At 62.4% G+C, this 25,121-nt stretch overlaps 3 protein-coding genes and 1 long non-coding RNA gene across 8 annotated transcripts; 3 read left to right on the top strand and 1 right to left on the bottom strand.

Moving 5' to 3' along the window:
• Positions 1-585: 585 nt before the first annotated feature.
• YJU2B (YJU2 splicing factor homolog B) lies at positions 586-11,773 on the top strand. 4 transcript variants are annotated; one of them, XM_070625305.1, is made up of 10 exons: positions 586-700; positions 2,536-2,753; positions 4,376-4,429; positions 5,328-5,410; positions 6,903-6,958; positions 8,029-8,089; positions 8,868-9,010; positions 9,096-9,268; positions 10,895-11,033; positions 11,132-11,773. In XM_070625305.1, the coding sequence occupies exons 2-10, from the start codon at positions 2,751-2,753 to the stop codon at positions 11,620-11,622; spliced, it is 1,203 nt and encodes a 400-aa protein (XP_070481406.1). In that variant the 5' UTR covers positions 586-700; positions 2,536-2,750; the 3' UTR covers positions 11,623-11,773. The 4 variants fall into 4 exon arrangements, with proteins under 4 accessions (XP_070481406.1, XP_070481407.1, XP_070481408.1 ...); XM_070625306.1 differs by having other exon boundaries at positions 600-700; positions 2,709-2,753; XM_070625307.1 differs by having other exon boundaries at positions 601-700; positions 2,554-2,753.
• Positions 11,774-12,613: 840 nt separating this feature from the next.
• Positions 12,614-17,870, top strand: MRI1 (methylthioribose-1-phosphate isomerase 1). The gene is made up of 6 exons (XM_070625309.1): positions 12,614-12,852; positions 12,965-13,203; positions 14,027-14,202; positions 15,108-15,284; positions 15,374-15,598; positions 17,119-17,870. The coding sequence occupies exons 1-6, from the start codon at positions 12,721-12,723 to the stop codon at positions 17,244-17,246; spliced, it is 1,077 nt and encodes a 358-aa protein (XP_070481410.1). The 5' UTR covers positions 12,614-12,720; the 3' UTR covers positions 17,247-17,870.
• A 196-nt stretch (positions 17,871-18,066) lies between these two features.
• Positions 18,067-19,871, top strand: C6H19orf53 (chromosome 6 C19orf53 homolog). Of its 2 annotated transcripts, XR_011541437.1 has the most exons (4): positions 18,067-18,308; positions 18,385-18,440; positions 19,074-19,398; positions 19,488-19,871. XR_011541437.1 is itself a non-coding variant. In XM_070625310.1 (3 exons), the coding sequence occupies exons 1-3, from the start codon at positions 18,200-18,202 to the stop codon at positions 19,626-19,628; spliced, it is 306 nt and encodes a 101-aa protein (XP_070481411.1). In that variant the 5' UTR covers positions 18,135-18,199; the 3' UTR covers positions 19,629-19,871. The 2 variants fall into 2 exon arrangements, 1 of the variants encoding a protein (XP_070481411.1); XM_070625310.1 differs by lacking the exon at positions 19,074-19,398 and having other exon boundaries at positions 18,135-18,308.
• Positions 19,121-24,906, bottom strand: LOC139084120 (uncharacterized). Its single transcript, XR_011541438.1, has 3 exons — positions 24,668-24,906; positions 23,807-23,995; positions 19,121-22,843 (listed from the first exon to the last, which is right to left on the bottom strand). It is a non-coding gene; the product is annotated as an uncharacterized lncRNA (long non-coding RNA).
• Between the last annotated feature and the right edge of the window lie 215 nt (positions 24,907-25,121).

The raw sequence follows: 25,121 nt of genomic DNA, 5'->3' as shown, positions 1-25,121 counted from the left end.
ATGCTGCAGATGAACCCACTAACCAGCTATTGTTGCTGATGAACCCGCTAACCAGCTGATGCTGTGGAGGGACCCGCTAACCAGCTGTTGTTGCAAAGGAACCTGCTAACCAGCTGTTGCTGCTGAGGAATGGGCCTCGTCGGGCCCCCGGGGCGGGAAAGGGAATTCGAAAGCCCCTCCCCCGTGCGGAAGGCAGAGCCGGGCGTTCCCTGCAGCGGAGGAGCAGCCGCACGTGGCTGTTTCCAACAAAACGCCAGTTATGGACACTAGAATTTGAACTTCATGTTATTTTCACAAGTCATAAAATGTTATTGTTCTGATTTTTTTCTCCAACCATTTAAAAACGGGGCAGCAGGGCTCCGCTCGAGGGCCGTTAGGAACCAGCGCCTGCTTAGACTCGGCCCGCCGGCCGGAGTCTACGGCCCTCGCCGCGCGGCTTCTCGGATTGGGCAGGCGGGGAGGGCGGGGCCGGGCGGGGGGGGGGGGGGGGGTGGGGCGCCGTGACGTGCGAAGGTCCGGATTGGTCCGCTCCGCGGCTGAGGGCGTGCGGCGGGATCGGCGCTCTGCCAATCAGCGCGGCGCTGCCGCCTCGCCCCGCCTCGCGCAGGCGTCCTGGTCGCGCGAGAAGTGCGCCACGCCCCCTGGCGCGCCCGGCAGCACTTCCGGGCAGAGGCGCGGCGTGACGTCAGGAGGAGGGCAGGTAGGTGCGGGCGGTGGGGCGGTGGGGCGGTGGGGCGGCGGGGTGGCGGGGCGGCGGGGCGGCGGGGCTCTGCGGACGCGGGCACAGGTCCCAGCCGGCTCCGCCCCGATCTCCGGGCCCCGGTCCTGCCCGAGGGCCCGTGGGTCCTGGCTGGCGCGGCTGCGCGGCGACGCCGGGGGAGCGGCGGGCGGCGGCGCGGTTCCCTGGGGCGGGAGGACCCCCGGAGACCCCCGCTGCTGAGGTCGGAGCACTCGCTCTGTGCAGGCACCCCCGGAAAGGCGGTCCTGTCGCCCCATCCGCTCTTTCCAGGCGAGGAGGTAGCTCAGAGAAGCTCAGACACTGGCCCCAGGTCACCCAGCCAGGGAGGGCCCAAGCCCGGGGAGCTGCCCCCAGACCTGGGTGGGCGCTTAGCCATTTTGTGGGCAAAAGCGCTTTGAGGCTGGAAGCCGCCCGAGGGAAATCTGGTCCAAGGGGCAGACCTTGCAGATGGAGGACCCGAGGTGGAGGGAGGTCCGGGTGCTGGCAGAACAGCTAGCATCCAGGCTTTGCACCCCAGCTCCTCCTCCCCATCAGCCCCTGACCCTGGGCCAGTCCCTTGAGCCCCGGCGTCGGCGTCCTGGAGGTAATGGTGACATGACACAGAGTACAGGAGGCGGGGACCCTGGGGAGTGCACGACTGAGGTGGCAGGAACGATCAGAGACCAAGCTTCTTGACGCCAGGGAGCCTGCACACTGTCTGGTTTCGTGCAGCCCGCCGGCTGATGATGGTTTTAATTTCTTAAATAATGGGAAAAATTCAAAAGGAGAATATTTTGTGACTGGTGACAATCACATGAAATGCACATTTCAGTGTCCCTAAATAAAGTTGTATTGGACTGCAGCCCCCCCCTGCCCCCCGTGCGTTTATACAGTGTTTGCAGCTGCTTTCGAGCTATGGCGGCAGCACTGAGTTCCTGAGATGGAGACAGAAATGTTTACTGTCTGGCCCTTGACAGAAAATGTGCCAGTCCCCATTCTAGAATACGCTTCGGTCCCTCATAGTGCCTCTCTTTGGAGTAAAGAAGAACTTCCTTTCATTTGACATAAAAGTCTCTTCTCCAAACATGCAGGGGGGTAGGGGGTCCTCCCACCCCCAGTTTAAGGAGCCCCTGCATTTGATGGCTGTGTCACCTGCACTGATTCTCGTGGCAGCTCAGCCGGTTGTCTGGGTGGTTCCTGCAGCCAGCATCCCCCAGGGGCAAGGCTCACCTCACAGCTCGAGATGCAGCGACGTGCGGCCTGGCCCAGAGACAGACTGCAGATGGGTGACCAGACACAGGGCGAAGTGTCAGGAGCTCCAGGAAAGGCGGGCGTTTAGGTTGGGGGTCAGACAAGGCCTCTGATGAACGTGATGTCTGAGCTGAGGCCTGTGACCAAGAGCGGACAGCTGGTGGAGGAGCTTTCAGGCCGTCAGCCTGTAGCTGCCGAGCCTTCAAAGGCAGCCGGGGAGCCAGGGTGACTGGAACAGAGTGAGCAAGGAGGGGAGGGGTAAGAGGTGGGCTGGGAGAGCCAGGCAGGGGCCCTATAGCCCATGGGCAGGGGGTTGACTTCATTCTCAAGGCGATGGGAACAACTGGAGGGGTTTAAGCAGGAGAGCCATAGTTCAGGTGGATATTCTAAGATCCTTCTGGCCCCTGTGAGGAGAACAGACTGTGGGGCTCAAGGGCGGAGCCAGGAGACTCGGCAGGAGGTGACTGCGCTGCTCCAGGCGAGCGGTGATGGGGCTCTGGACGGGGAGAAGGGCGGCTGTGAATGTGTGTCGGACGGAGAGCGCACAGGACTCTTTTTCTAAGCAGAAACGCTGCTCTTCCGAGGTCTCCTGCACCTGGAGGGGTCGGCTGAGCCGCCGCCACTGCACACAGCCCACTGCATCTTCACAGGAGGCCGCGGGCCCCCCGCCAGGCTCCCCAGGAGGACAGGACTGGTGGCGGGTCAAGGCCACACAATCGCTGTCTGCTCATCTTTTCAGATTGGCCGTGTTGAGGGTGAGGACCAGTAGGCAGCTGCCAGGATGGTGAGTAGCCGGGCATGTGCTCACTGGGCTGCTTCTCTTCTGGTCTCTATCAGACCCCCGTAGGGGCCCTGCCCTCCCCCCAGGGTCACCTCCCCTCCCCAGGCTTTCACTGCTCTTGATCTTTTGGTCCAGTGGTTCTCAGACTTTGCTGTGCATTAAAATCACCCAGAGAGCTCATTTCTTTTTTTTGATTTTCCTGTTAATGAGGTGAAAGTCACACAACAAAATTGGTCATTTTAAAGTGTATGATTCAGTGGCATTGAGTACATTCACAAGATTACGTGCCAACCACCTCTGTCTAGTTCCAAAACATTCCCATCACCCCAAAACGAGACCCTGTCGCCACCTACAGTCCCTCCCCGTCCCCTCCCCCACCCCCGGCACCCACCAGTCTGCATGTGTCTCTCTGGACTTGCCTGTTCTGGACGTTTCCTATCAGTGGAATCACACGCCACGTGGCTCATTGTGCCTGGTCCTTTCACTGAACGTGTTGTTTTCACGGTTCGTCCACAGTGTGGCGTGAATCAGGGCACCCTTCCTTTTCATGGCTGAGTAGTATTACACTGTAGGGATGGTCCACGTTGTGTTCATTGGTGCATCTGTCAGTGGGCATTTGGGTGTTTCCACCCCTTGGCAATTGTGTGAGTGATGCTGCTGTGAATGCACGTGTACAAGGATTTGTTTAAACACGTGTTTTCCACATGGCTTTTTTTTCCTCCCCAAAGCCTCAGTGCATGGTTATGTATCCTGGTTGTAGGTCCTTCTGGTTCTTCTGTGTGAGCCGCCACCTCAGCGTGGCCACTGACAGACAGGCAGTGCGGTTCCACCACCGGGAAACAAAGCCGGGCCGCTAGAGCGGAGGGCGCTGGACTTAACCACTATGCCTCAGGGCCGGCTCCTACATTGCTGTTTAAAAGCCCAGCATCCAGGGGCCAGCCCGGTGGCGCAGTGGTTAAGTTTGCACATTCCGCTTTGGCAGCCTGGGGTTCGCCAGTTCAGATCCCGGGCGCAGACATGGCACTGCTTGGCAAGCCATGCTGTGGTAGGCATCCCACATATACAGTAGAGGAAGATGGGCATGGATGTTAGCTCAGGGCCAGTTTTTCTCAGCAAAAAGAGGATTGGCAGTAGTTAGCTCAGGGCCAATCTGCCTCAAAAAAAAATAAACAAATAAAATAAAAAAGCCAAGCGTCTAGGCCCACAGCCCAGAGCAGGCAGTTGGTCAGAAGAGCTGGTGGGGTGGCCAGGCGTCGGGCTGTGTGCCATGCGGCCGCTTGGGGGGCTGCTGCAGCAGTTCTGCCCGTGTCTGGAGAGCCCCTCGCAGCCAGGGAGCCTCTCATTCCACCTGCGCCTCGGCCGTGCTACATGTCTCTCTGTGTGGGTGCAAGGTTAGCAGTGTCTCACTGTGAGTCACGGTCCCCAAGACTGAAAGCCACTGCTCCAGGAGAGTCTGGCCCTCGTGGAATTTTCCACGGCGATGACCAGGGGTTTTTCTCCCGAGTGTGTAGTCCCCGGTCAGACATGGAGCCGGGGCCGTGCCCCGCGCCGCCGCCAGGTCCCGTCAGGCCCTCAGGCCTCCCGAGCAGGTCTCCCCTGAGTCACGTGTCTCTCCTGCTCCCCAGGGCGAGAGGAAGGGCGTCAACAAGTACTACCCTCCAGACTTCAACCCTGAGAAGGTAAGGCCCGGCCGCACCGCGAGGATCCCCTCCCGGGCTCGCAGGCTCGCTGCAGAAGCGTGGGCGCCCCCAGGTCTCCCTGCCTGGTGATTGTCACTCGCGTCCCGGGGCGTCCTCTTGGCTGGCGGTAGACGCGGCTCTCAGCAGTGACCTTGTGCTCTGAGCCCAGCGTAGCGTGTGTCAGCAGAGCTCAGGGTGGGGTGTGGCACGCAGGCTCTGCGTCAGACTCCTCGCCCGCCGCGTGCAGCTCCTCTGGCCGCCTCCTTGTCCCCTCTGCCTGGAATCTCTTCCTCCTTAGACCACAGGCTCCTTCCCTTCCTTTAGGTCTCTCCCCACAGAAGGCCTCCCTGACCACCGTCTCCTTCTCTGTTGCATCGACTAGTGCTTTATTGCTCTTCGTAGCCCTTAGAACCCCCTGTCGTATCGTCCATTTATTTGCGTATTGCCCATCTGCCATCTAGGCGTCTCTAGGCTCAGTTTCCCCGTATGTTGGAAGCAGGAAGTAAAATGACATGACGTCACAGACTCGTTGGGGGGTTAACATGAGATGACGCCTATAGAGCGCCCAGTAAACGTTAGCCCGTGTTGTCATCTCACGTAATCCTCCCACAACACTGGGATGTGGTCACGGTCCTTGTCCCCAGTGACACATGGGGGAACCGAGGCTCAGGAAGGCAGAAGGTGAGGTCACTGCCCAGGGTCCCGCCGCTCTCAGCCCCTAAATGGGAGGGGAGGTTCAGACTCACGTATTCCTGATTCCAGCCCCATGTCTTCGGCAAGGCCTCAGCTGTCGCCTCCCTGCAGGACAGCAGGAGGGGGCCCCTTGCGGCCTGAGAGAGCGAGCCCACGCTCCCCCAGCTCGGCTGTGCTAACCCGCCCCCTCCTCCTTTCCGCATAGCATGGCTCTCTCAACCGGTACCACAACAGCCACCCGCTTCGGGAGCGGGCGCGGAAGCTGTCCCAGGGCATCCTCATCATCAGGTATGGCCCCATCAGCCCAGGACTGCTGCCCCCCATGCCCGGCGTCCGTCTCCAGGAGGAGGCCCTGCCCCGTCCGCCCACTGCTGCAGGGGCTTGGTTCTGTGCTGCAGAAGCCCTGTAGCGGTCGGCCGTTGCCGCATAACAAAACGATAGCATGTATCACTGCTCCCGAGTCTGCGGCTCTGCCGGGCCTCTCACGTGTCTGGGGTCAGCTGGCTGGGACTGGCTGGTCCAGCGTGACCTTGGCCTAGAGACTGGGCCCTGCTCCGCGTCTCTCCTCCTCCGCCAGCCAGCCTGGGCTCGTTCACGGAACGGCGTCAGGGCCCAGGAGAAAGCGAGCAGCGCCATGCCAGGCCTCGGAGGCTGGGACTAGCACGCGCACCGGCCCCTCTGCTCCCCGGTGCTCAGGGCTGGTCATGGTGCAGGGCTGGGCTGTGCAGCCCGCCTGCTGACAGGAGGTGTGCAGAGTCGCACGCAGGGGCGTGGGGCTGGGGAGCGGGGAGAGCAGCAGCCATTGGTGACCACCATCGAGCCAGGACAGGGGCCCTCCCCGCAGGCTCCCCTTGTTTCTGGCCCGCGCTCCGTGGCTCGTCCGTGGCAGGAAGCAGGAGCCAGCGTGTAGCCCCAGCCCCAGCCAGGCGAGCCCTTCACTGCCCCCTTCCCTGTCCCCTTCGCTGCCCCTTCTCTGCTCCGGGCTCTGCCCTCAGCCTCAGGCTCCACCCCAGGCCTCACAGAGGGTCTAGTGACAACATCACCAGAGGCGGGAATGTCTGTGGAAAAGGAGTCAGCAGGGCCTGAGGAGGCACAGGGCTCGAGGACCCTTCAAGACCCCGCCACGGGGCTGGCCCGGCGCTGTGGTGGTTGAGTCGTGCACTGTGCTTCAGTGGCCCCGGGGTTCGCAGATTCGGATCCCAGGTGCAGATCTACACCACTCATCAGGCCCCACTGTGGTGGCGTCCCGCACCAAAATAGAGGAAAACGGGCACGGGTGTTAGCTCAGGGACGATCTCCCTCACCCAACAAAAAACCAAAACCCCCGCCGCATCCCCACGCTGCCAAGTGCACTGCGCTGGCCCACCCGGGCCGCACACCACCACGTCCACTCTGTGCGCCGAGCCTGCCTCGTCGGGCAGTGCCTGCACCTCGCCTCGTTCGTTCCCCGAGGGCTCTGTAAGAGAATCCTGTCGCTGTTCCTGGAAAGCCAGGACCGTGTGTCGCAGCTAGAACCGTGACACAAGCCTAGAGGCAGGAGGACCCAAGTACTCTCGAGGTGGACCCCCACGCTCTGCGGCCTCTCCTCCTCTGCTCGGGAGTTTGGCCAGTGCTGCGGTGGGGCCCGAGGGACACTCCCCAGCGGGGTCAGCCAGCCCTGCCCCCGTTCTGTACCGTCCCGCTTGCAGGGCCCCTGCAGCATGGCCGCACCGGAGCCTGGGGTGTGGGGACCCGGGAGAGGCCCCCGCACCCTGCACACCAGCTGTTTTCTGTCGTGCAGGTTCGAGATGCCCTATAACATCTGGTGCGACGGCTGCAAGAACCACATCGGCATGGGTGAGCCACCCCGCCGTCACGTCCCTCACTGCCCGGCGGGAGAGACCGGGGTGCCCCGCTCAGGATGCGGGGAGGGGCCAGCCCCCGAGCGACTGGCGGGCTGTGGGCGCCTCATTGCGAGAAGCTAGGGGGCCGGGCTCTCAGTTCAGATCCCGTTGGCCACGTCCTAGCTGGGGGACCCTCTGGGCGCTTGAGCCGCCGTGTGCCTTGGTTTACCCGTCTGTGGTATTCAGGTGGTCAAGTGCCCCCTCTGGTGTATCTGGTGCTTAGCGCCTGGCACACTCAGGCCTGTGAACTTGGGGGCTGCTGCTTCCAGCACCTGGGCTGGGGCAGCGCTCGGCAGCCGTGAGCCCTCGGGCGGGTGACCGCACCCTCTCAGCGGCCGCATCTTCGCCGTCACCTGGGCTCTGGGCTCTGGGCTCCGGGCATGGCACCTGGCCCCAGGAGCAGCTCGCCCGCACATGGAGCTGGCAGCTCTTGGTGGGCAGGCCAACCCCTCATGGCCGCGGTCCCCACTGTCGAGAAGGGTGACAGAGCCCCCACGTGCCTGTCAGACCCCGCCTGGGCGTCTGCCCTGGAGGCCACCTTGGGACAAATGGCGGCTCGGCCTGACTGCACACAGGGCATCCTCAGGGCCACCAGCAGGCGGCCCACCCGCCCGGGCTGTTGTCCTAGTTTAAGCCCCTGTGTCCGATAAGCAAGGTCAGACGGAAAAGCCGAGACGTTCCCCAGGGAAGTACTGGCGCTGAGCTTGCGGAGCGGCCACAGCCCGGGCAAAGGTGCTGTCAGCACCTGGGTGATAGGTGGGGAAACTGAGGCCCAGGGCAAGGCGGCTGGCCTGAGGTCGAGTGGCTGGTCAGGGTGGCGGCAGGATTGGCACCTGGGCCCTCTGGCTCCCACCCGCCCTCCCCTGTGGCTTGAGCCCCTGTCACGCAGCCTGGACACGGCCCTTCCCACCTTGGACTTCAGTGCCCTCCTGAGGTGCCTCCCCTGTGGGGGGCAGTGCCACCTGTCTGCCCCCACCCCGGGTGGCCTGAACCCCAGCCTCTGCACTCTCCTCCTCCTCCCAGGTGTTCGCTACAACGCAGAAAAGAAGAAGGTCGGCAACTACTACACGACCCCCATCTACAGGTAGGGGCAGCCTGGGGGCATCAAGAGGGACGCGGGGTGGCCGCGGGGGGCTGCAGAGGAGTCTGAGCGGGAGAGAAGTGCACACCCTCTTCCTGATGGCCGTTCCCTGCAGACCTTTCCTGGAAACCATCCTGGTCTGTCAGGCACATTCTCCTGCCTAGAACCCTCCATGGCTCCCACTTTGCTCCAAGTAACAGTCTGAGTCCTCCCACAGCTCTGCCCTGCCCCCTCCCTGCCCCACCTCCTCCCACTCTCCTTTTCTGCCTCTGCTCCAGCCACAGGCCTCCAGGCTCTCATCCCTCACACCCCAGGGGTCCCTCCTCTGGAACACTCTCTTACCGACGTCTGCAAGGCCCCTCCCTCCCCTCGGGTTTCTGTTCGCACACCCTCCCACGCTGAGAGGCCTTTTCCAAAGCGGCCGACACTGGCTGCTTGTGCATTTGCTCCGACGCAGCCCCCATGGGCACATCAGCCCCCCGCCCAAGGGCTGACGGCAGTGCTTGTCCCCAACGGCTGGCGCAGAGCCGCCACAGAGCAGCCCAGCCCAGAGAGTTTGTTGAATGAATGCATGAATGAATGACGAAGGAACAAACTCCAGATGGGAGGTCAGTTCTGGGGTGACGGGGTGCATCTTTCCCGCGCGCAGCTGTACCCCAGATACAGGGGTGGTCAGCAGACAGTTGTGACTGACGAGCATGGACAGAAGAGGCAGGCAGGGGTCCCCGGGTGGCCTGGGGCGCGGCCGCGGTGTCCTGACTGCCACCCACCGCCCGCCCAGGTTCCGGATGAAATGCCACCTGTGTGTCAACTACATCGAGATGCAGACAGACCCCGCCAACTGCGACTACGTGATCGTGAGCGGCGCCCAGCGCAAGGAGGAGCGCTGGGACATGGCAGAGAACGAGCAGGTGCTGACGACAGGTGAGCGTGCTGCCAGGGGAGCCTGAGGCCGGCTGGCCTGCGCCCCCGGTGGCCCAGGGCCCAGCGCGCTCTCCCTCCGCCACAGAGCATGAGAAGAAGCAGAAGCTGGAGACGGATGCCATGTTCCGACTGGAGCACGGCGAGGCCGACCGCGGCACGCTCCGCAAGGCCGTCCCCACACTGAGCCACCTCCAGGAGGCACAGAGTGCCTGGAAGGACGACTTTGCCCTCAACAGCCTGCTGCGCCGGCGGTTCCGGGTGAGCGCGCCCCGCCCAGGCACGACCCTCATCCCCGCGTCCTGGCACAGGCAGGCATTTTGCCCTCTGAGCCTCGGTCTCCCCATCCGTCACGTGGCTCCTGCCCCTGGGAAGAACGGCCCTGCTGTCAGCCGGTTTGCAGAGTGGAGGCCAGCTCCTCACACCCGTTCGTGAGCGTGTTCTGCTGTCCCCGGACCAAGCCGCCCAGTCAGCCCGCCCGCGCAGCAGTTCCAAGCTGTGCCCGCGGCCTCGTGAGGGTGGGAGAAGGGGGTTTGCTCCTAACAGAGCGGCAGGCCCGTTCTAGTGTGGCGTGTTTCAGGGTGGCGTGGAGTCACAGCGCAGGGGCCAACGCCCGCCCTCGGGGCACAGGCCCGGCTCGAGGGCCCTGCAGCATGGCTGCCACGGGCCACAGTGGCTCCACTTCGTGGGGCCGAGTTCCAGGGCACCAGGCCCCGGGGTCACATGACCATCACAGCCACGGGTTTCGGCCTGTGCCCAGAAAGTCCTGTGGGTCCGGCAAAGCTGTTCCTCTGCCTCCCTCTCCGAGCCCCACAGGCTGCCGGCTCCCGTCTCCCTCCTGGCGGCCTCCCGGCCTCCTATGCCCGTCGTTACTGGGAGTCGACTGCTCATGTTCCTGTTCAGCTGTTCAGCGTTCGCTGCTGAAGGCGCCCCTGCAGCCAGGCCAAGCCCGGGCTGCATCCCCGCCCCTCTGGTGCCTCCTGGTGGCAGGTCTAAGGACCCTCAGAGAGGACATCCCACCACCCTCCCCTCTCCACCTCGTTGCTTCCCATTGCCCCGCCTGCTCCCTGCCCTTCACTCGGTGGCTCGTCCTTCCAGAGACTCAGGCCCCAAGCAGTCAGCCTGGACACACCTCCCTGTCTGCTGTCAGGGTTGCCTCAAATGAGATCCAGAACCTGGCTGCTTCTACGGCCCCGTCATCTCCACCTGCACCTGCACGGTCCCTCCTCTCTGGTCTCCAGGCTCCAGCCCTCGCCCGCCCACCCCCCCCAGTCTGTGACCCCACAGCAGCCAGCAGGTGCCTGGGAGCACCTGAGTCAGTGCACGTCCCTCCTCTGCTCAGAACGCTTCCTGGCTTCCACTTACTTACACAAGCAGCCAAAGTCTTCCCTGCATGCCACCAAGCCTGAATGATGTGCCCTTTCCCGGTGCTCTTTCTGCTCCAGCCACACTGGCCTCTTCACTGTTCCTCAACTGCTCCAAGCATGCTTCTGCCTCAGGGCGTTTGCACAGGCTGTTCCTTCACCTTGGAACACTTTTCTTCTAGATACCCACATGGCTCCCTCCCTCAGACATAATCTCAGGGAGGCAGTTCCTGGCCCTCCCCCCTCCCCTGCACCACGTTTAAAGGTGAACCCCAGCCCACCGTCCACACCCTCTCCACATTCTCTCTCCTCCCACTTGGTCTCTCGTCCACTAGAATGTCAGCACCAGGGCCCGGGTTCGGGCTGCACTCTGCCACACCCCACATCTACAACAGGCCTGACACGACGGGCGCTCTAGACGTCTGTGGGACGAGGGAGTGAGGGACCGAACGATACACGCGGTAACGATGATGCTGAGGCAGTGCACGGGTGGAGGCACGGCTCTGACACTCCCTCTCCACAGGAAAAGAAACGAGCCCTGCAGGAGGCGGAGGAGAGGGACCAGGCGCTGCAGGCCAAGGCCAGCCTGGCCATCCCGCTGGTGCCCGAGACCGAGGCCGACCGCAGGCTGGCCGCCCTGCTCAAGCTGCACACCCTGGACTGTGCGTGGCTGGGGGCGCAGGGTCGGGCGGGGGGCAGGGCAGGGGCGGCCCCGGCCCCCTCCGCCCTCCTTCCAGCGCCCTCACTTGCCCTCCCGCAGCCTATGAGGACAAACAGAGACTCAAGCGGACGGAGATCAGCCGCCGCTCCTGGTTCCCCCCGGCCGCGGCGCCTGGCACCGGCACCAGCACCAGCACCAGCACCAGCAGTGGCACTGGCAGCAGCGTCCTGAAGAAGCTGGCCCAGAGCCGCAGGCCTGCGCCCGCCGGCACACCTATCACCGTGGGCACCCTGGGCATCGTGCGGCGGCGCCCCCAGCATGCGGGTGGGATCCCCGGACTGGGGGGGCCAAGGGTGCCAGAGGGGACCACCCAGGACAGGCCTGCACACCCCCAAGACTGCTCTCAGGAGACCGTCGAGACCCCCCAGACCAGCGGGCCTGGTGGGCAGGAGGGGAGCGGTCAGCACAGGACCCCGTCTGCACCAGGCCCCTCCCAGGACACAGCCTCCCCTGCCCCCCAGGACCTGCGGCAGCCAGGCGGCCTCAGCTCCTCCCTGGTGGCCGACTACTCTGACTCAGAGAGTGAGTGAGCACCCCTGTGGAGGCGGCGGCACCCAGGAGCCCCCAGACCGCACCCCTCCCCGACCTCGACCTCTTGTGGTGCCGCAGCTCTCATGTATTTGCACCTGGAGAGGGTGTCTGTGCCTGGTGGGACCCCCACATTAAAGCCTTGGGTCTTGGCCCCTGCTTCAGGTTATTAGGGGGGCCCAGGGGCAGCCCCCACCACCACTCAGCCAGGCCTGGGGGCACTCAGCCACAGGTGCTGATGCTGCGACCACAGCCAGGGTCCCCATCATCTTGCCCAGGGTCTGAAGGTAGTGGCTCAGGTCGGCCTGCAGTAGGGGCAGGCTTCCTAGGGGAGGTGGCACCCGCTGAGTGTGAAGGGTGGAAAGGGAGCAGGGGGCACACACCCAGGACCTGTGCCAAATGCAGCTGGGGCTGGAGCACACAGGTGGAGGCTGCTCCGTGTCCCCGGCCCATGGGGGCACCTTGGACAGGTCACTAAAAAGTCCCTAGCACGTCGCTGCTTTTGAAGGAAACGTACACGGAGCAGAAAATGGCCCAGAAGCAGGCGGGCATCCCCCGAACCTTGGAGCAGGAGGCTCCTTTCACAGAGGGTGGGGCCTTGCGTGTGATAGGCACTGTCCCAGCCGCTGGGGACACAGCGGGGGCCAAGCCGGGCCCGGGGGCTGAGGTTCCCGCCCAGCTCCTGCTGGCGCGGCTCCGCGGTGGGGGCCTGACCCCCGGGCCCCGGAGAGGTGGCGGGGCAGCAGGAAAAGTCCGTTCATTCTGGGAACCGCGCGTGAGGGCCACGGGAGCGCTCGCTCTGGCTGGAGAAGTCAGGCACCTAAGGGGGCCAGCCCGGGGGTCGAGGGTCCTGCTGTGACCCCGTAAGTCCGGTCAGGCGAACGCTGAGTGCAAGGCCCGGCCTCCCGCAGGCGCCGCAGGCGCCGCACAGGAGGCCGAGCGCGGGCGGGGCTGCTGGCAGGAGGCTGGGACGGGGCGGGGGCGGCCACGTGCGCGGCGGGCCCCGGAGCGCGCGGGTCGATGTGCGCACGCGCGCCGTCCGGGGCGACCCCGCCCCCCGAGCGCGCGGCCCCGTCCCGGTCCTTGAGCGCGGCGGCAGTATGGCGCTGGAGGCGATCCGCTACTCCCGGGGCTCGCTGCAGATCCTCGACCAGCTGCTGCTGCCCCAGCGCAGCTGCTACGAGGCGGTGGGCTCGGTGCGCCAGGCCTGGGAGGCTATCCGCGCCATGAAGGTGGGCGGCCAGGCTGGGGCGGGGGGCGCATGGGCTGGGGGGCCGGCCGGGTTTGGGGGCGCAGGGCCGTGATGGTGGGGGCGGCCCCCGTCCTGACCCGCGCCCCCCGCAGGTGCGCGGCGCCCCCGCCATCGCGCTCGTGGGCTGCCTCAGCCTCGCCGTGGAGCTGCAGGCCGGCGCGGGGGGCCCGGGGCTCGACGCGCTCGTGGCCTTCGTGCGCGAGGCGCTGAGCTTCCTGGTCACCGCCCGGCCCACCGCCGTCAACATGGCCCGCGTCGCCCGCCAGCTGGCCGACGCCGCCGCCCGGGAGGCCGAGCGGGAGGGCGCCACGGAGGAGGCGGTCCGGGAGAGGTAGGGGCCTGGGCCGGGCGCTACTCTGTGCGGAGGCTTTGGGCTCCTATTTGGGGCACAGCGACATGTTTTCCAGATGGGCAAACTGAGGCACGGCACGTTTAGTCCAAGGTTACACAGGCAGGGCTGGAGTCCACCGTCTGCAGCCTGGCCTCCGCATCTTTGGACTCAGCCCCTTGGCTGCGCCTCACCTGAGCATGCTCAGTCCTTGTCTGCCCTTGGAGGTCCTTTTCAGGGTTCTTTCCTCCTCCTGCTTTTTACATTTCAGGAATTTTATATCCTGTTCTGGTTCCTCCCTGCCCTCTTCTTTTTCCTCTCTTCCCGCCTTCCCAGGTACAGCGTTACTCTCCGTGGTGCTTGACTCCACCAGCCGGGCTCCTGCCTCAGGGCCTTTGCACGTGCCATTTCTGCCGGCCAGGTGTCCACAGAGCTAATACCCTGGTCTTCAGGGTTCAGGTTTCTGCCTTCCCCACCTCCTCACAATCCACCTCATCTCTTGCGCCCTGCGCCTGACTCCACTGTCTTTTCCTTCACTCTATGATCTGCACAGTCTGCTACCCCACGCCAGTGTCAGCTCCCTGGGAGCTGGGACATTTATCTCGTTGTGTCCCCCGGTGCCTGGCCCACAGGAGGCGCTCAGTAAACACGTGTTGCATGATCGAGTGGAGGGCCAGGTGGCAGCGGCAGAAGGGTGCAGGCCGAGGGCCGCTGCAGGCAGGTCGGAGCAGGAAGTGCTCCTGCGGAGCCTCCATGGGAGGGAGGAGGGGCTGGCATGGGCCCCTGGTCCTGGTGGCTGGCGCCCAGAGCCCCTCGTCGCCCCCAGAGTGATCCGCTGTGCCGAGGACATGCTGGAGAAAGACCTCAGGGACAATCGCAGCATCGGGGACCTCGGAGCCCAACACCTCCTGGAAAAGGCAGCCCCCGGGGGCGGCAAGGTGACTGTGCTGACCCATTGTAACACTGGGGCGCTGGCCACCTCTGGCTATGGCACAGCCCTAGGTGAGTGCACATCCATGGGGATGGCGTAGGGCCTTTTGTAGATGCAAGAAGAAGGAACAAAAGCTAATTTGCCCACCAAAAAAAAGTAAACTTATTAGTTTTTGTACAGAAATAATTAAGAGGGTTGTTTTCAGGTACGGATGGACCCAGGGTCTCAAATGCTAGTATCAGGACCCATCCATCCCAGTGCCCAAGCTCTGCCCTCCTCCTCACACTCCATGGGTCAGCAGGGGGGCTGCCAGCATTTAGATCAAGAGGAAAAGAGCCAAGGGTCTCCCTGCTGACTGGGCCAGAAAAGGCTTCTTGCATCTCAGGGGAGCTCACAGGGTCAGCTGCCCATCCAGAATTAGTCAGTCAATGGGCACAGCCTGAGCCAGACAGTGAGCTGAATGTGGACTCCAAGAGGACTGAGGAGAAGGGCCTGGACCCCCACAAAGAAAGATTGGGGGAGCTGTGACAAAGAGGGGGGACTGGGTCCTGGGAGGTAAGGTAGCAGATGCCACTCCACTCTCAATCCTCAGGAGTTTTCCCTGCCTGCCTGGGTCCCACCGTCATGCGTGGGGACTGAGGCCTTGATGGCAAGACATTTCTTCATTCACTCAACAAACATTTTGTAAGCATCTGCTGTGTGCCCTTCATTCATGCATGCGTGCATTCCTTTATTCACTCAACAAACATTGATTCAGCCCCGACTGTGTGTCAGAGACAGTTCCGGGCGCAGGGGACCCAGCAGTAACAGTGTCTGCCTGAGGAGGAGGGACAGACACGCCCGTGTAAGGCACAAACCTGTACAGTGCATTCGGAGGTGACGAGTGGGTGGAGGAGCAGGGAGCGCTGGTGGGGTCCACCGCAGCCAGCGGCCGTCCTGCCATCTGTCCCCTCCGGCCTCGCGGGCCGGGCCGCAGGTGTCATCCGCTCGCTGCACCGCCTGGGCCGCCTGGAGCGTGCCCTCTGCACGGAGACGCGGCCCTACAACCAGGGCGCGCGGCTGACGGCCTTCGAGCTGGTCTACGAGCAGATCCCCGCCACACTCATCGCCGACAGCGCGGCAGCCGCAGCCATGGCCCAGCGCGGCGTGTCCGGTCAGCGGGGCAGGCCCAGGGGACGTGTCCTGGCGGGGGCGGGGCGCCAGGCGCAGGCCGGGTCATGACCCCAGCGTCTCGCTCCCCAGCCGTTGTCGTGGGAGCTGACCGCGTGGTTGCCAATGGCGACACGGCCAACAAGGTGGGCACCTACCAGCTGGCCATTGCCGCCAAGCACCACGGCATCCCCTTCTACGTGGCCGCCCCCAGCTCCTCGTGTGACCTCTGTCTGGAGACGGGCCGGGAGATTGTCATCGAGGAGCGCCCCGGCCAGGAGCTGACAGACGTCAGCGGGGTCAGGGTCGCAGCGCCCGGTAAGCCATCTGCTCAGAGTGGAGGGGCATCTGTGCCGGGACAGCCGGCGCCTTCACAGGGCAGGTGGCCCTTGGGGTGGCAGCCGCCTTCTGACTCACGGGCCGCTCCTTCAAGCCGTTTCTTGGAATGGAAGCGTCTTGGAGGTCAGCTTCAAGGTCAAACTGTCTTGCGAGAGAACAGACACCTGGTAGCGGTGCCACCGCGGCCGGCCTGGGTGCCCTGTCCCCAGGCCCTGGGTGCCCGTCCCTAGCATGGGTCGTTAGGATGACCTCCCTCATAGGCCCATGTGCTGTGGGATGTGGTCCCTGGCCCTCAGTCAGGGCTCATGGAACATTAAGCCTGTGATGGAAACCTTCTCTAAGGAGACCCGTTAAGGTCCCTCATCCTGCGGACACCGTGGGGCCACCCCGTAGTCCACGTATAGAGTAAAAATCATTGTCTACCGCCAAGCAGAGGACATTCCTGACGCTCTGTTCTCTCCTCTGATCACTTACAGCTTTTTAAAGATAGACCCTTAATTCCAAAACTTTTTTTTTGGTGTCACTGCTTTCCTGGAGGCATAATTAGCACTGGTCAAAATCCAGAAGACCGTGGAAAGCAGGGTTGACAGTCGCCCCGCCCTGCCCTAAGAAAGCTGGGGCCAGCAGGGTACCAAGGAGGAGTGACAGCCAGGTGCAGTCGGCAGCCCCAGGACTCTGCTCCAGCCAGCGGTCACAGGGACGCAGACCCGGGGTGCGGGTCTTCTGGTTTTTCTAAGAGAAGCCTCACATTTTTTCACGTATGAAATTGCCCACGTTTTGAAAGCTGGCTGCTAATTCGGTGGTCCTAAAAAAACTGTGAGCAGAGAAAACAGTTACGGCCCCCTTTGCGGCCTCCTGTGTAAGAAGCTGCTATGCACTCAGCACGTGCTTTCAAGGGCCTGGCCGATGCTGGCTGCCACGCAAGGTGCAGAGACACAGGTCCCTCATGGAGCTGACAGTCCGGTGGACGAGACAGACAACCAAGGAGACAATAACAGTTATAGTGTATGTTGGAAGGGGGTGAGGACTGAGGAGAAACAGGCAGGCACAGAAGGGTGTGGGAAGTGTCCGTGCCAGGGGTTTAGGCAGGCTGATCAGAGAAGTGCCCAGTGAGAAGGGGACATTTGAGTAAAGACTTGAAGGAAGTGAAACAGCGAGTCATGTGCATATCTGAGGCACAGGGGGCAGCCTGTGCAAAGGGCCTGAGGTGGATTTTTGGAGGTTCTTAAAGGGATCCTTGGAGCAGGCACAAGTGGGGTGCACGTATATAAAACTTTGAAACCTTCTTCTTGGACGAGGACAGTCCAGGAACTGTGGGGGCTCTAAATTTGTTACTGGGTGCCAAAGCCCATGCCTTTGTGCACTTTTGGGGTGAGCATCCCCAGATTGTCAAGGATTCCCCAGCTCCAAGAACCACTGTGGGGGGGACAGGTGACAACAGCTTGAGAACTATCACTGAGCCACGTGCCTGCCTTCTTGCCTCCCCTCTCCCCCCGCAGGGATTGAGGTCTGGAATCCTGCCTTCGATGTCACCCCCCATGACCTCATCACCGGCGGCATCATCACGGAGATGGGCGTCTTTGCCCCCGAGGAGCTCCGGGCAGCCCTGAATGCCACCGCCTCCTGAGTGGGGCACCCTAGATGGAGCCCAGAAGTCACCGGCCGGGCTCTGCATACTCTGCCCCGATCCTCCTAGATTTTATACTAAACTTATTGAATGGCCTGCCCAAAGCTGACCTCCTTCCCTCAGCCACACTTCCTCCTAGAGCGGGGAGAGCAGACAGGGCCTTTGCACGGCCCTTAAGAGCCCAGCGGCTGGAGCCAGGCTGCCCGAGTTCGCCTCCCAGCTCTGCCACGTTTTCTGCTGTGTGATCATGGCCAAGTCACTTCACCTCTCCACGCTGTGGTTTCCTCACAAATGGGGATCTTACTAGTTCCACCCTGTTAGGGTGCTGGCAGGGCTGGGACTCTGCAGGGGTGCCCAAAAGGTCGGTAATCAAGATAAGTAATAGTTTCATGCAATATTTTTTAAAAATCAAAATTCCCGCAAAAACAACCTGTGATAAACAAAATAGCAAGATTTTAAATAGAATGGAACCCTGACCTTAGACACCTTGAAGGTACTGACCTCACCTCTGTTACTGGCCCTCGTTCCAATAAAACTTTATTCACAACATCAGGCAGCTGGGCAGCAGGCTGTAGTTTGGTGATTTGATTTTTTTAATAAAATATTATTTTTAAGTGTTGAAAATTATCTTGATCATTGGAAGTTTTTGGCACTCTCTTAAATTTTGCCTCACCCGAGTCCTAGACTGAATTTTGTACATAAAGAGCATGAAACAGGGTAAGTTTTACAAATAAGCGCCCAGTAAATGTTAACTTGCCTTTGTAACCTTTCCTTTGAAACTCCGGAAACGCTGCCTGTGATCCACCACTTTTGCCATGTACTGTCCCTGTAATTCTTTGCCACGTTGTATCCCGTGAGCCTTTGCGCCCTCTGACCCCACTGTATCCCACCGTGCCCTGCGCTTTCCGGCTGCCGGGGCTCACGGCCACGCCTCTTCCGGCGCATGCGCGACCATGGCGCAGGGGCAGCACAAGTTCCAGGCGCGGAAGCCGGCGAAGAGCAAGGCGGCGGCGGCGGCGGCGGCGGCGGCTTCCGAGCGGAACCGGGGCCCGAGGAAGGGCGGTGAGGAGGGGTCCGGGGGCTGGGGGTGAGGCGGGCCCGGGGCTCCCCCGCCTCACGCGAGCGCGTCTCTCTCCAGGCCGTGTCATCGCCCCCAAAAAGGCGCGCATCGTGCAGCAGCGGAAGCTCAGGAAGGCGAGTGCGGGCGAGGGAGGGAGCCGGGAGGGGCCCGGAGCCGGCGGGGGCACTCGGGAGGGAGGGAGGGGCCCGGAGCCGGCGCGGGGCCTGGGAGGGAGGGGGGCTGGGGAGGGGCCCGGAGCCGGAGGGAGGCGGGGCGGGGGGGGGGCGCGGGGAGGACCGGAGATGGAGCCTAGAATCCGCTCAGGGACGAGGGATGGAGCCTGGAGGACTCCCTGCTCAGGGAGCGTTAGTTCCGTCCCCCGTGCAGTGGCGACAGCATCATCACCTAGCATTTAACAGGTTTCTAGGCCTGGCAGGCCAAAAGTATTCAACGCAAGTCAGCTGCTGTGGTTGTTAACGTTCTGCAGCGGGTGGCATGGGAAAGGAGGTGAAAACTGCACCTTTGCAGGAAAGCAGCGCATAGTTGGGGAGAGTCGCAGCTTCAGGAAGGCTGGTGTTTCTTTGCCCTGAGCCTCTCCCCTGTGCCCTAGTCGGAGAGCTAGCGCCTTCCTCCCAGACTTATAGGGAGTCAAGGTCACTAGGCACCTGTAAGCGCTGAGAACAGCGTGGGGCACAGTAAACGATGGCTGCTGTGGCCATTGCTGTCGTTTTCACGTCTGTCTTTAAATGTGGCTTCGTTATATGTAGGTGAGTAGTGTTGAGTGTACAAAGAAGTTACAGAGACTTAAGACTGGTTTTGGTGGAGTCAGATCGCAGCCTGTATCGTCATCCGTGTGCCAACCCGCCCTGCAATCTTGAGCAAAGTGCTTCGTGTCCCGGAGCTCAGTTTTCTCCCACCCAGGCCCCCAGCCACCTGCTTCCCTCCATCTGGTGGTGGGCGAGGCGTGTGTCTCAAACTCAGCATGTCCAGAGCCAGGCCCTGAGTCCTCCTCTGCCCCGGCCCAGGGTCCTGCTGTGGTCTCCATTCCGGATCCTCGGGGTCGTTCTTGAGCCCTTTTCCTCTCACATCCAGGTCGGATTCCATCGTTTTTGCCTTTAGAATTATTAGAATCTGACCACCTGGAACCATGCGGTCTGATTGCCCCCTCGTTGCCCCCTCAGGACCTGGAGGTCGGGATCCGGAAGAAGATCGAGCATGATGTGGTGATGAAAGCCAGCTCCAGCCTGCCCAAGAAGCTGGCGCTGCTGAAGGCCCCCGCCAAGAAGAAGGAGGCAGCCTCCTCCTCCAAGACGCCTTCCTGAGGACAGCAGCCCAGGGAAGACCATGCGCACTGTGGGGAGCAGGAGCCATGCGCCCCAGAGCCTCAGGTGGCACTTCGAGCTTCACTGGGCCGGCCCTTGCGCCGGTGACCAAGCAGCAGGTCCATAGAGTGCCTGGAACTCAGCAGAGGCCAGAGGGGACCAGCACCAGCTCCCGCGGCCCCCTCCCCTCTCCAGGTCCTGTCTCCACAGTTTCAGCCTGAACAATAAACCGGACTCTCCCTCCTCCTGCATCGTGCACTCTTGTGAGCCAGCCAGCACTACCCCAGCACTCTCCCCAGGGACTTCTGTGCTTCTAGCCTGGGGGTCACCCTCTGCCAGGGACGAGCCAGGTGTCCAAGGGAGCCACTTTCCCTGTGGAGTCAGGAGGGGCCGCTGGTCTGGTGCCCTCCCTCTGCTGGTGGTTGGGCTGGCAGGCTGCGGGCTGGGCGACACTGACTTGCTATCTGGGAGAGGTGGTGGCGCTTGTGGGTGCAGTTGGCTGCTCCCCCCGAGGTGGGTGACTGGTCCCCTGCTGGCCCATCCTTGCCTGGCCAGCCTCACCCACCTCAGATGTGTTTTTTTTTGGTCCCACACACAGTGGTGTTTAAAACTTCTTGAACCAGCAACGTTTCTTTAGAAAGCAGGGGACAGCCACTGTGGAAGACAGTTTGGTGCCCTCTCAGTAAGTTCAACATAGGTTTGCCACGTGAGCCAGCGGTCCCACTCATAGGCACACACACAGAAGAATTGAAAACAGATTCAAATGACAACTCGTACATATGTGGTCACAGCAGCACTGTTTGCAGTGGCCCAAAAGCGTACACAGCCCGTGTGTCTCTCAGCCCGTCAGCAGACAAACAGGATGTGGTCACGCGGTGGAATATTATTCAGCTGTCAAAAAGGAAGGAAGCGCTGATTCCTGCTACGCTGGGCATGAAGCACAATTGCTCGGTGAGAGCAGCCGGTCCCAGAAGGCCACAGACAGTGGTTCCACTGATGTGAAATGTCCGTGACAGGCAAGTCCAGAAACGTGCAGATCCGCGGGGGCCAGGGGAGGGGTGGGGAGTGACTGCTCACGGCGACGGGTTTTTGCAGAGCTGCTACAGATGTTCCGGAACTAGATAGACATGGCTGTGAGATACTGTGAATGTACTAAATGTCGCTTGGTCGCGCACTTTTAAACGATGACTTTTATAGGTGAGTTTTAACCATCAAATGGAAAAGGCAGGGGCAGCAGTTTCACACACAAAATCGTAACTGACATCTCGAACAGTCGGGAATGGTGGCAGCTGAAGCAGGGCCCTGGCAGTTTGGGGTCCCTTGCAGGGTGGTGGGGGGGGGGCGGCATGGGCCACCTCGGCGGGCAGGGCTGACTTCCACCCTTCGAGAGGGTCCATTCTGCCCCTTGGGTGTTTATTGCACCCCTACTGTGTGTACAGCCTGGCGCACACTGGGCTGGAAGGGCTGAGAGCTGACGCTCTGGTGGGCATAACGGGAAGCCCCAGCCCCCGCCTCCGCCCTGTCCTGCCTCCTGGCCTTCTGCACCTGCTGTTCCCTCCTCCTCTCCACGTCCTCCCAGAGAGCCCTTCTCTGTCCCTGGCCCCCAGGACCAGCCACTGTGCCCCTCCCATCCGTCTGCAGCTCCGGGCCCTGCAGCTCCGGGCCCCGCCTTTGCCAATTCACTGCTGCCCCAGCTGCGGGACGGCGCCCGGGCTGCCCGGTTGACAGGCGCTCCTGGAGGGAAGGGATCCCCCCACCTTGCTGCAAGGAGGGCCACGTCTCGGTGACTCCGCGGCGACCGCTCTGTGCATCCTCTCCACACAGCGCGCCCTTCTGGGCTGTGCGGTTGTGGCCTGGTGTGTGCCTTGTCTGCTCCGGGACCGGGAAAATCTGACGGCCACGTACAACCGATTCCAGCCCGTCCGGCAGAGGGTCCGAGGACAGCCCGCCTCCCACGTGCAAAAGCCAGTGTCCGTCCGGCCGCACGGGTGTTTATGCCCAGAGTCTGATCTGTGAGGGACCTGTTCTCCAGACGCTTCTGAGCCAAGTGTAGCATCTGCCTGGTTCACACGAGTTCAATAGCAGTGTTGGCCCAGGCTCGTCTTCACTGTCTGTCAGAGTCACGATTTCCTCTTGGGATGGTTTCCACCTTTCCCCTGTCATCCTCGGTGTCCCTGTCCACCGGAACCTCAAAGGGCCTGGGCTGGGACCCGTGGGCTTGGGGCGCCATCCGGGGCCTCCTGCGGCCACCAGGAGGCGCCGTGAATCCAGGCCAGGCCCACGGATGGCCAAGGGCACTGTCCACTGGCTCCCTTTGTCCCTCTGACCCCAGCCCCTCTGAGGAGGACCCCAGGGGCGAGGAAAGGCATTCAGGCGCGACAGGCATGGGGTCTGGAATGTCACCCACTCGTTCCCCCTCCACCTCCCCAGACAGCATCAACTTCCCGTTCCCGCCCTGGGTGACTCCTCCAGCCGAGTGCCTGCCTTGCACCTGCCCACCAGCCCCCCTGCTGCTGGCTCGGAGAGCCCGGACTCTTGGAAACCCCCTCACCTCGCGGCCTAGGCCAGTTTCTGCCACTTCCTGGCTGTTTGACCTTCAGCAAGTCCCTTCACCTCTCTGAGCCTCAGTTTCCCCATGTTAAATGAACCCTAACCCACCCACCCCCGTGGGGAATTCGGGAGCCTGAAAGCGGAGGGCCTCACAGGTGTGATTGGAGCTGCCGCGCCGAGTCCCAGGGGAGCCAGCCGAGCCCAGCGGCCACCAACTCCCTGCCTGCCGGACCGAGGTCCCTGCCCAGCTGCTTCCGGCCCTTCCTCCGCCGTCCCGCGCCGCCTCCAGTGCCCGTTTTTCCAGGCCGGGTGCTGATGCTCCCCATGACTTTGTGCTTGGAAAGGGGAGGGAAGACACGGAGGAAGCAAGCCTCCAGCTGGGCGCCAGGGGCCGCGGGGACCAGGAAGCGAAACCGCCCGGCCGGTTCCTGCAGTCATGGCCGGGGCCCGCGCGGCTGGCAGAGGGAGGGGCTCCGGGGAAGGGAGGGGACGGGGCGGCGCCCATAGATCGCTGGCGGCTGGGCTCCAGGGTTGCCCGTTTCCCGTGGGTCTTGAGGACACGTGGGCTTCGGGTCAGGAGCTGCAGATGCCTAGACAGTGAGCTCACGGCGGCGGCCGGCGGGCAGGGTGAACGCAGCTTCCGTTTCCCTGGAGCCCCAGCTCGGCTGCCACAGAAGGGAGGACGTGAGCGGCTGAACCCCCAACCTCGCCTCTCCTGAAAGTGCCGCTGGCAAGAGGCACGTCTGAGATAGGCCTAGAGACCTCATCCTGGGGGCACCCCCATCTTCCCAGGGGCTTTTTGACCCAAGATCGCTGTGTGGCCTTGGGCAACTCTCTGACCCTCTCTGGGCCCCATTCCCCTCATCTGTAAAATCAGAATAGAGTTGGAATAGAATCTTGGTGTTTCCAAAATTCTGCCTTTGATCTCCAGCCAATGTGACAGGACCAGCCCACCCACCTGGGCTTGAATGCTGGCCTTGGGCAAGCCACCTTTCTGGGCCTCTGTTTCCTCATCCGTCAGATGGGGATGATGACAATATCCGTATCTACTGTTAGAGAATAAAAGAATGCCTCCCCACCCTGCGATGACCCATTCTCGGCTCCTCCTCCACACCCACTGTTCCCCCGGCCTGGAGTGGCCTCTGATTCAGCATCTGGGGACCCCCCCTTGGAGCATCCTCGGGGCTGGGAGCCGGGCTCAGCTGTCGTCGTCACAGACCAGATGCTGAGGGGGTCCCCGGGCCCATGTGTGAGGGGGGCGCCTGGGGCTCTGTCTCTGCCTCAAGTCCTCTGCAGGCGGTGCACGTTCCAGGAAGCCCAGGCCTCCAGGCTGGGTGGCTCAGGCAAGGACCCCCACCCCCACCCCTGCCCCGCCCTGAGCCTTGGTTTCCTTGTCTGAGAAAGGGAGGCACTGGTCCCCACTGTGCAGGTGGTGGAGGGCTCACACTGGGTGACGTGTGGACAGCCGGAGCGCCCTGGAGCGGTCAGGACGCTATCATCACTGCTTTCTGGTGGCTTCTTCCCAAGGCCACCGCCGTCCCATAGGAATGAACCCAAATTCATTTACATTATTTATCATCCATATTTCAACGTGAGCAATATTAAAAATTTCTAATGAGGAATTTTACCTTTTTTTTCCTACCAAGTCTCAGAAATCCGATCTGTGTGTTCCGTTTGTAGGTCAGCGCCGTTCGGGCCAGCCCCATTTCAAGGATGAAAAGGCCACTTATGGCCGGTGGTGACAGCGCAGGTCGGGGGGACTTTACTGAATGGTGGGTTGGGGACTGGCCAGAAAGCGCAGCTGTGAAACGAAGTTCCTGGAAGGAAAAAGCCAGAGTTTCCATATGAGAAGGGGTGGCGGCCGTCAGGCCACTGAGGGGCCACCCTGGGTCTTTCCTGCTCTCTAGGTAATTTCGAATGAACAGGAGCAAAGCTGAGTTGGGTCAGTCAGCAAGCTCCAGGCTGAGTGGCTGCTGTCCGCCCGCCGGACAGGTGCTGGCGGCACCGCGGCGCCCGGATCAGACGGGCCACCGCGTCTGGGGGGCTCCCGGCGGAGAGAGCGGGGCCGGAATCGAACCGCTGCCGAAAACAGATCCAGAAACGTAACGATGGTGGAGGGAAGCGGGGCGGAGGAGACCGGCAGGGCTCTCCGAGGACACAGGGAGGAAGGATGCGGGGGCGGGGCCGGCTTCCGGGCCAGAGAGCGTGGCCCCGACCAACCGGGTCAGAAAAAAACAGAGGTGGTCGGACTGGACTTGTATTACGTTGAATTAGGACACTGACATTTCAGTAGGTCAGAAATAGCCGAAAATCCAGTGTCATATGACCACGTAATGGTTAGGGCGTAGAATGGATTAGGGGTTCTTAGCTTGGGGCTCAAGGATGAGCTGGAACTGGGCTCTGTTTCTAGAGAGGGACTCCGCAGCCCCCATGAGGTCTACCAAGGGGCTTGGGATGCCCCCAACCCCCCCCTCCAAAAGCATCACAACTTGACTGGCGTCCAGAGAGGCTGAGAAAGTTCCTCGCATCACACAACCCAGACGGAGGAGGGGCCGCGCTGCTGCCCGGGGATCCCGCAGCTCCGTCTCGCTCCCCGGCCGAGCCATGTGGATTGTCCCCTCGCGGCGCCCGGAAGCGACCCTCAGTAAACAAAGCCGTGTGTGGGCGCAGCCCCAGCTGCCCCGGGCGCGCTGTCCAGCCCCCGGGGTGGGGGAGGAATGTTGTGAATGAACCCGGGACCCGCCCCGAAACTCCGCGAGAGGCCGGCGCCGCGGGGGTCCTCCTGCTGTGATTGGCCGCCGGCGCCCCCAGATTGACAGCGCCGTTCGCTGAGCGCTCTGATTGGGCCGCCCTGGAAAGACAGGCAGCTCCTGAAACGAATGAGCAGCGGCATCCTGGAAAAGCGTCTGGAGGTGCAGCCAATGGCGGGGGAGGGCCTCGGAG

This window comes from Equus przewalskii, chromosome 6, assembly GCF_037783145.1.
Source record: "Equus przewalskii isolate Varuska chromosome 6, EquPr2, whole genome shotgun sequence".
NCBI lineage: Eukaryota > Metazoa > Chordata > Mammalia > Perissodactyla > Equidae > Equus > Equus przewalskii.
Note: the sequence above shows the minus strand (reverse complement) of the source record. Positions and strands in the feature narration are given on the sequence as shown.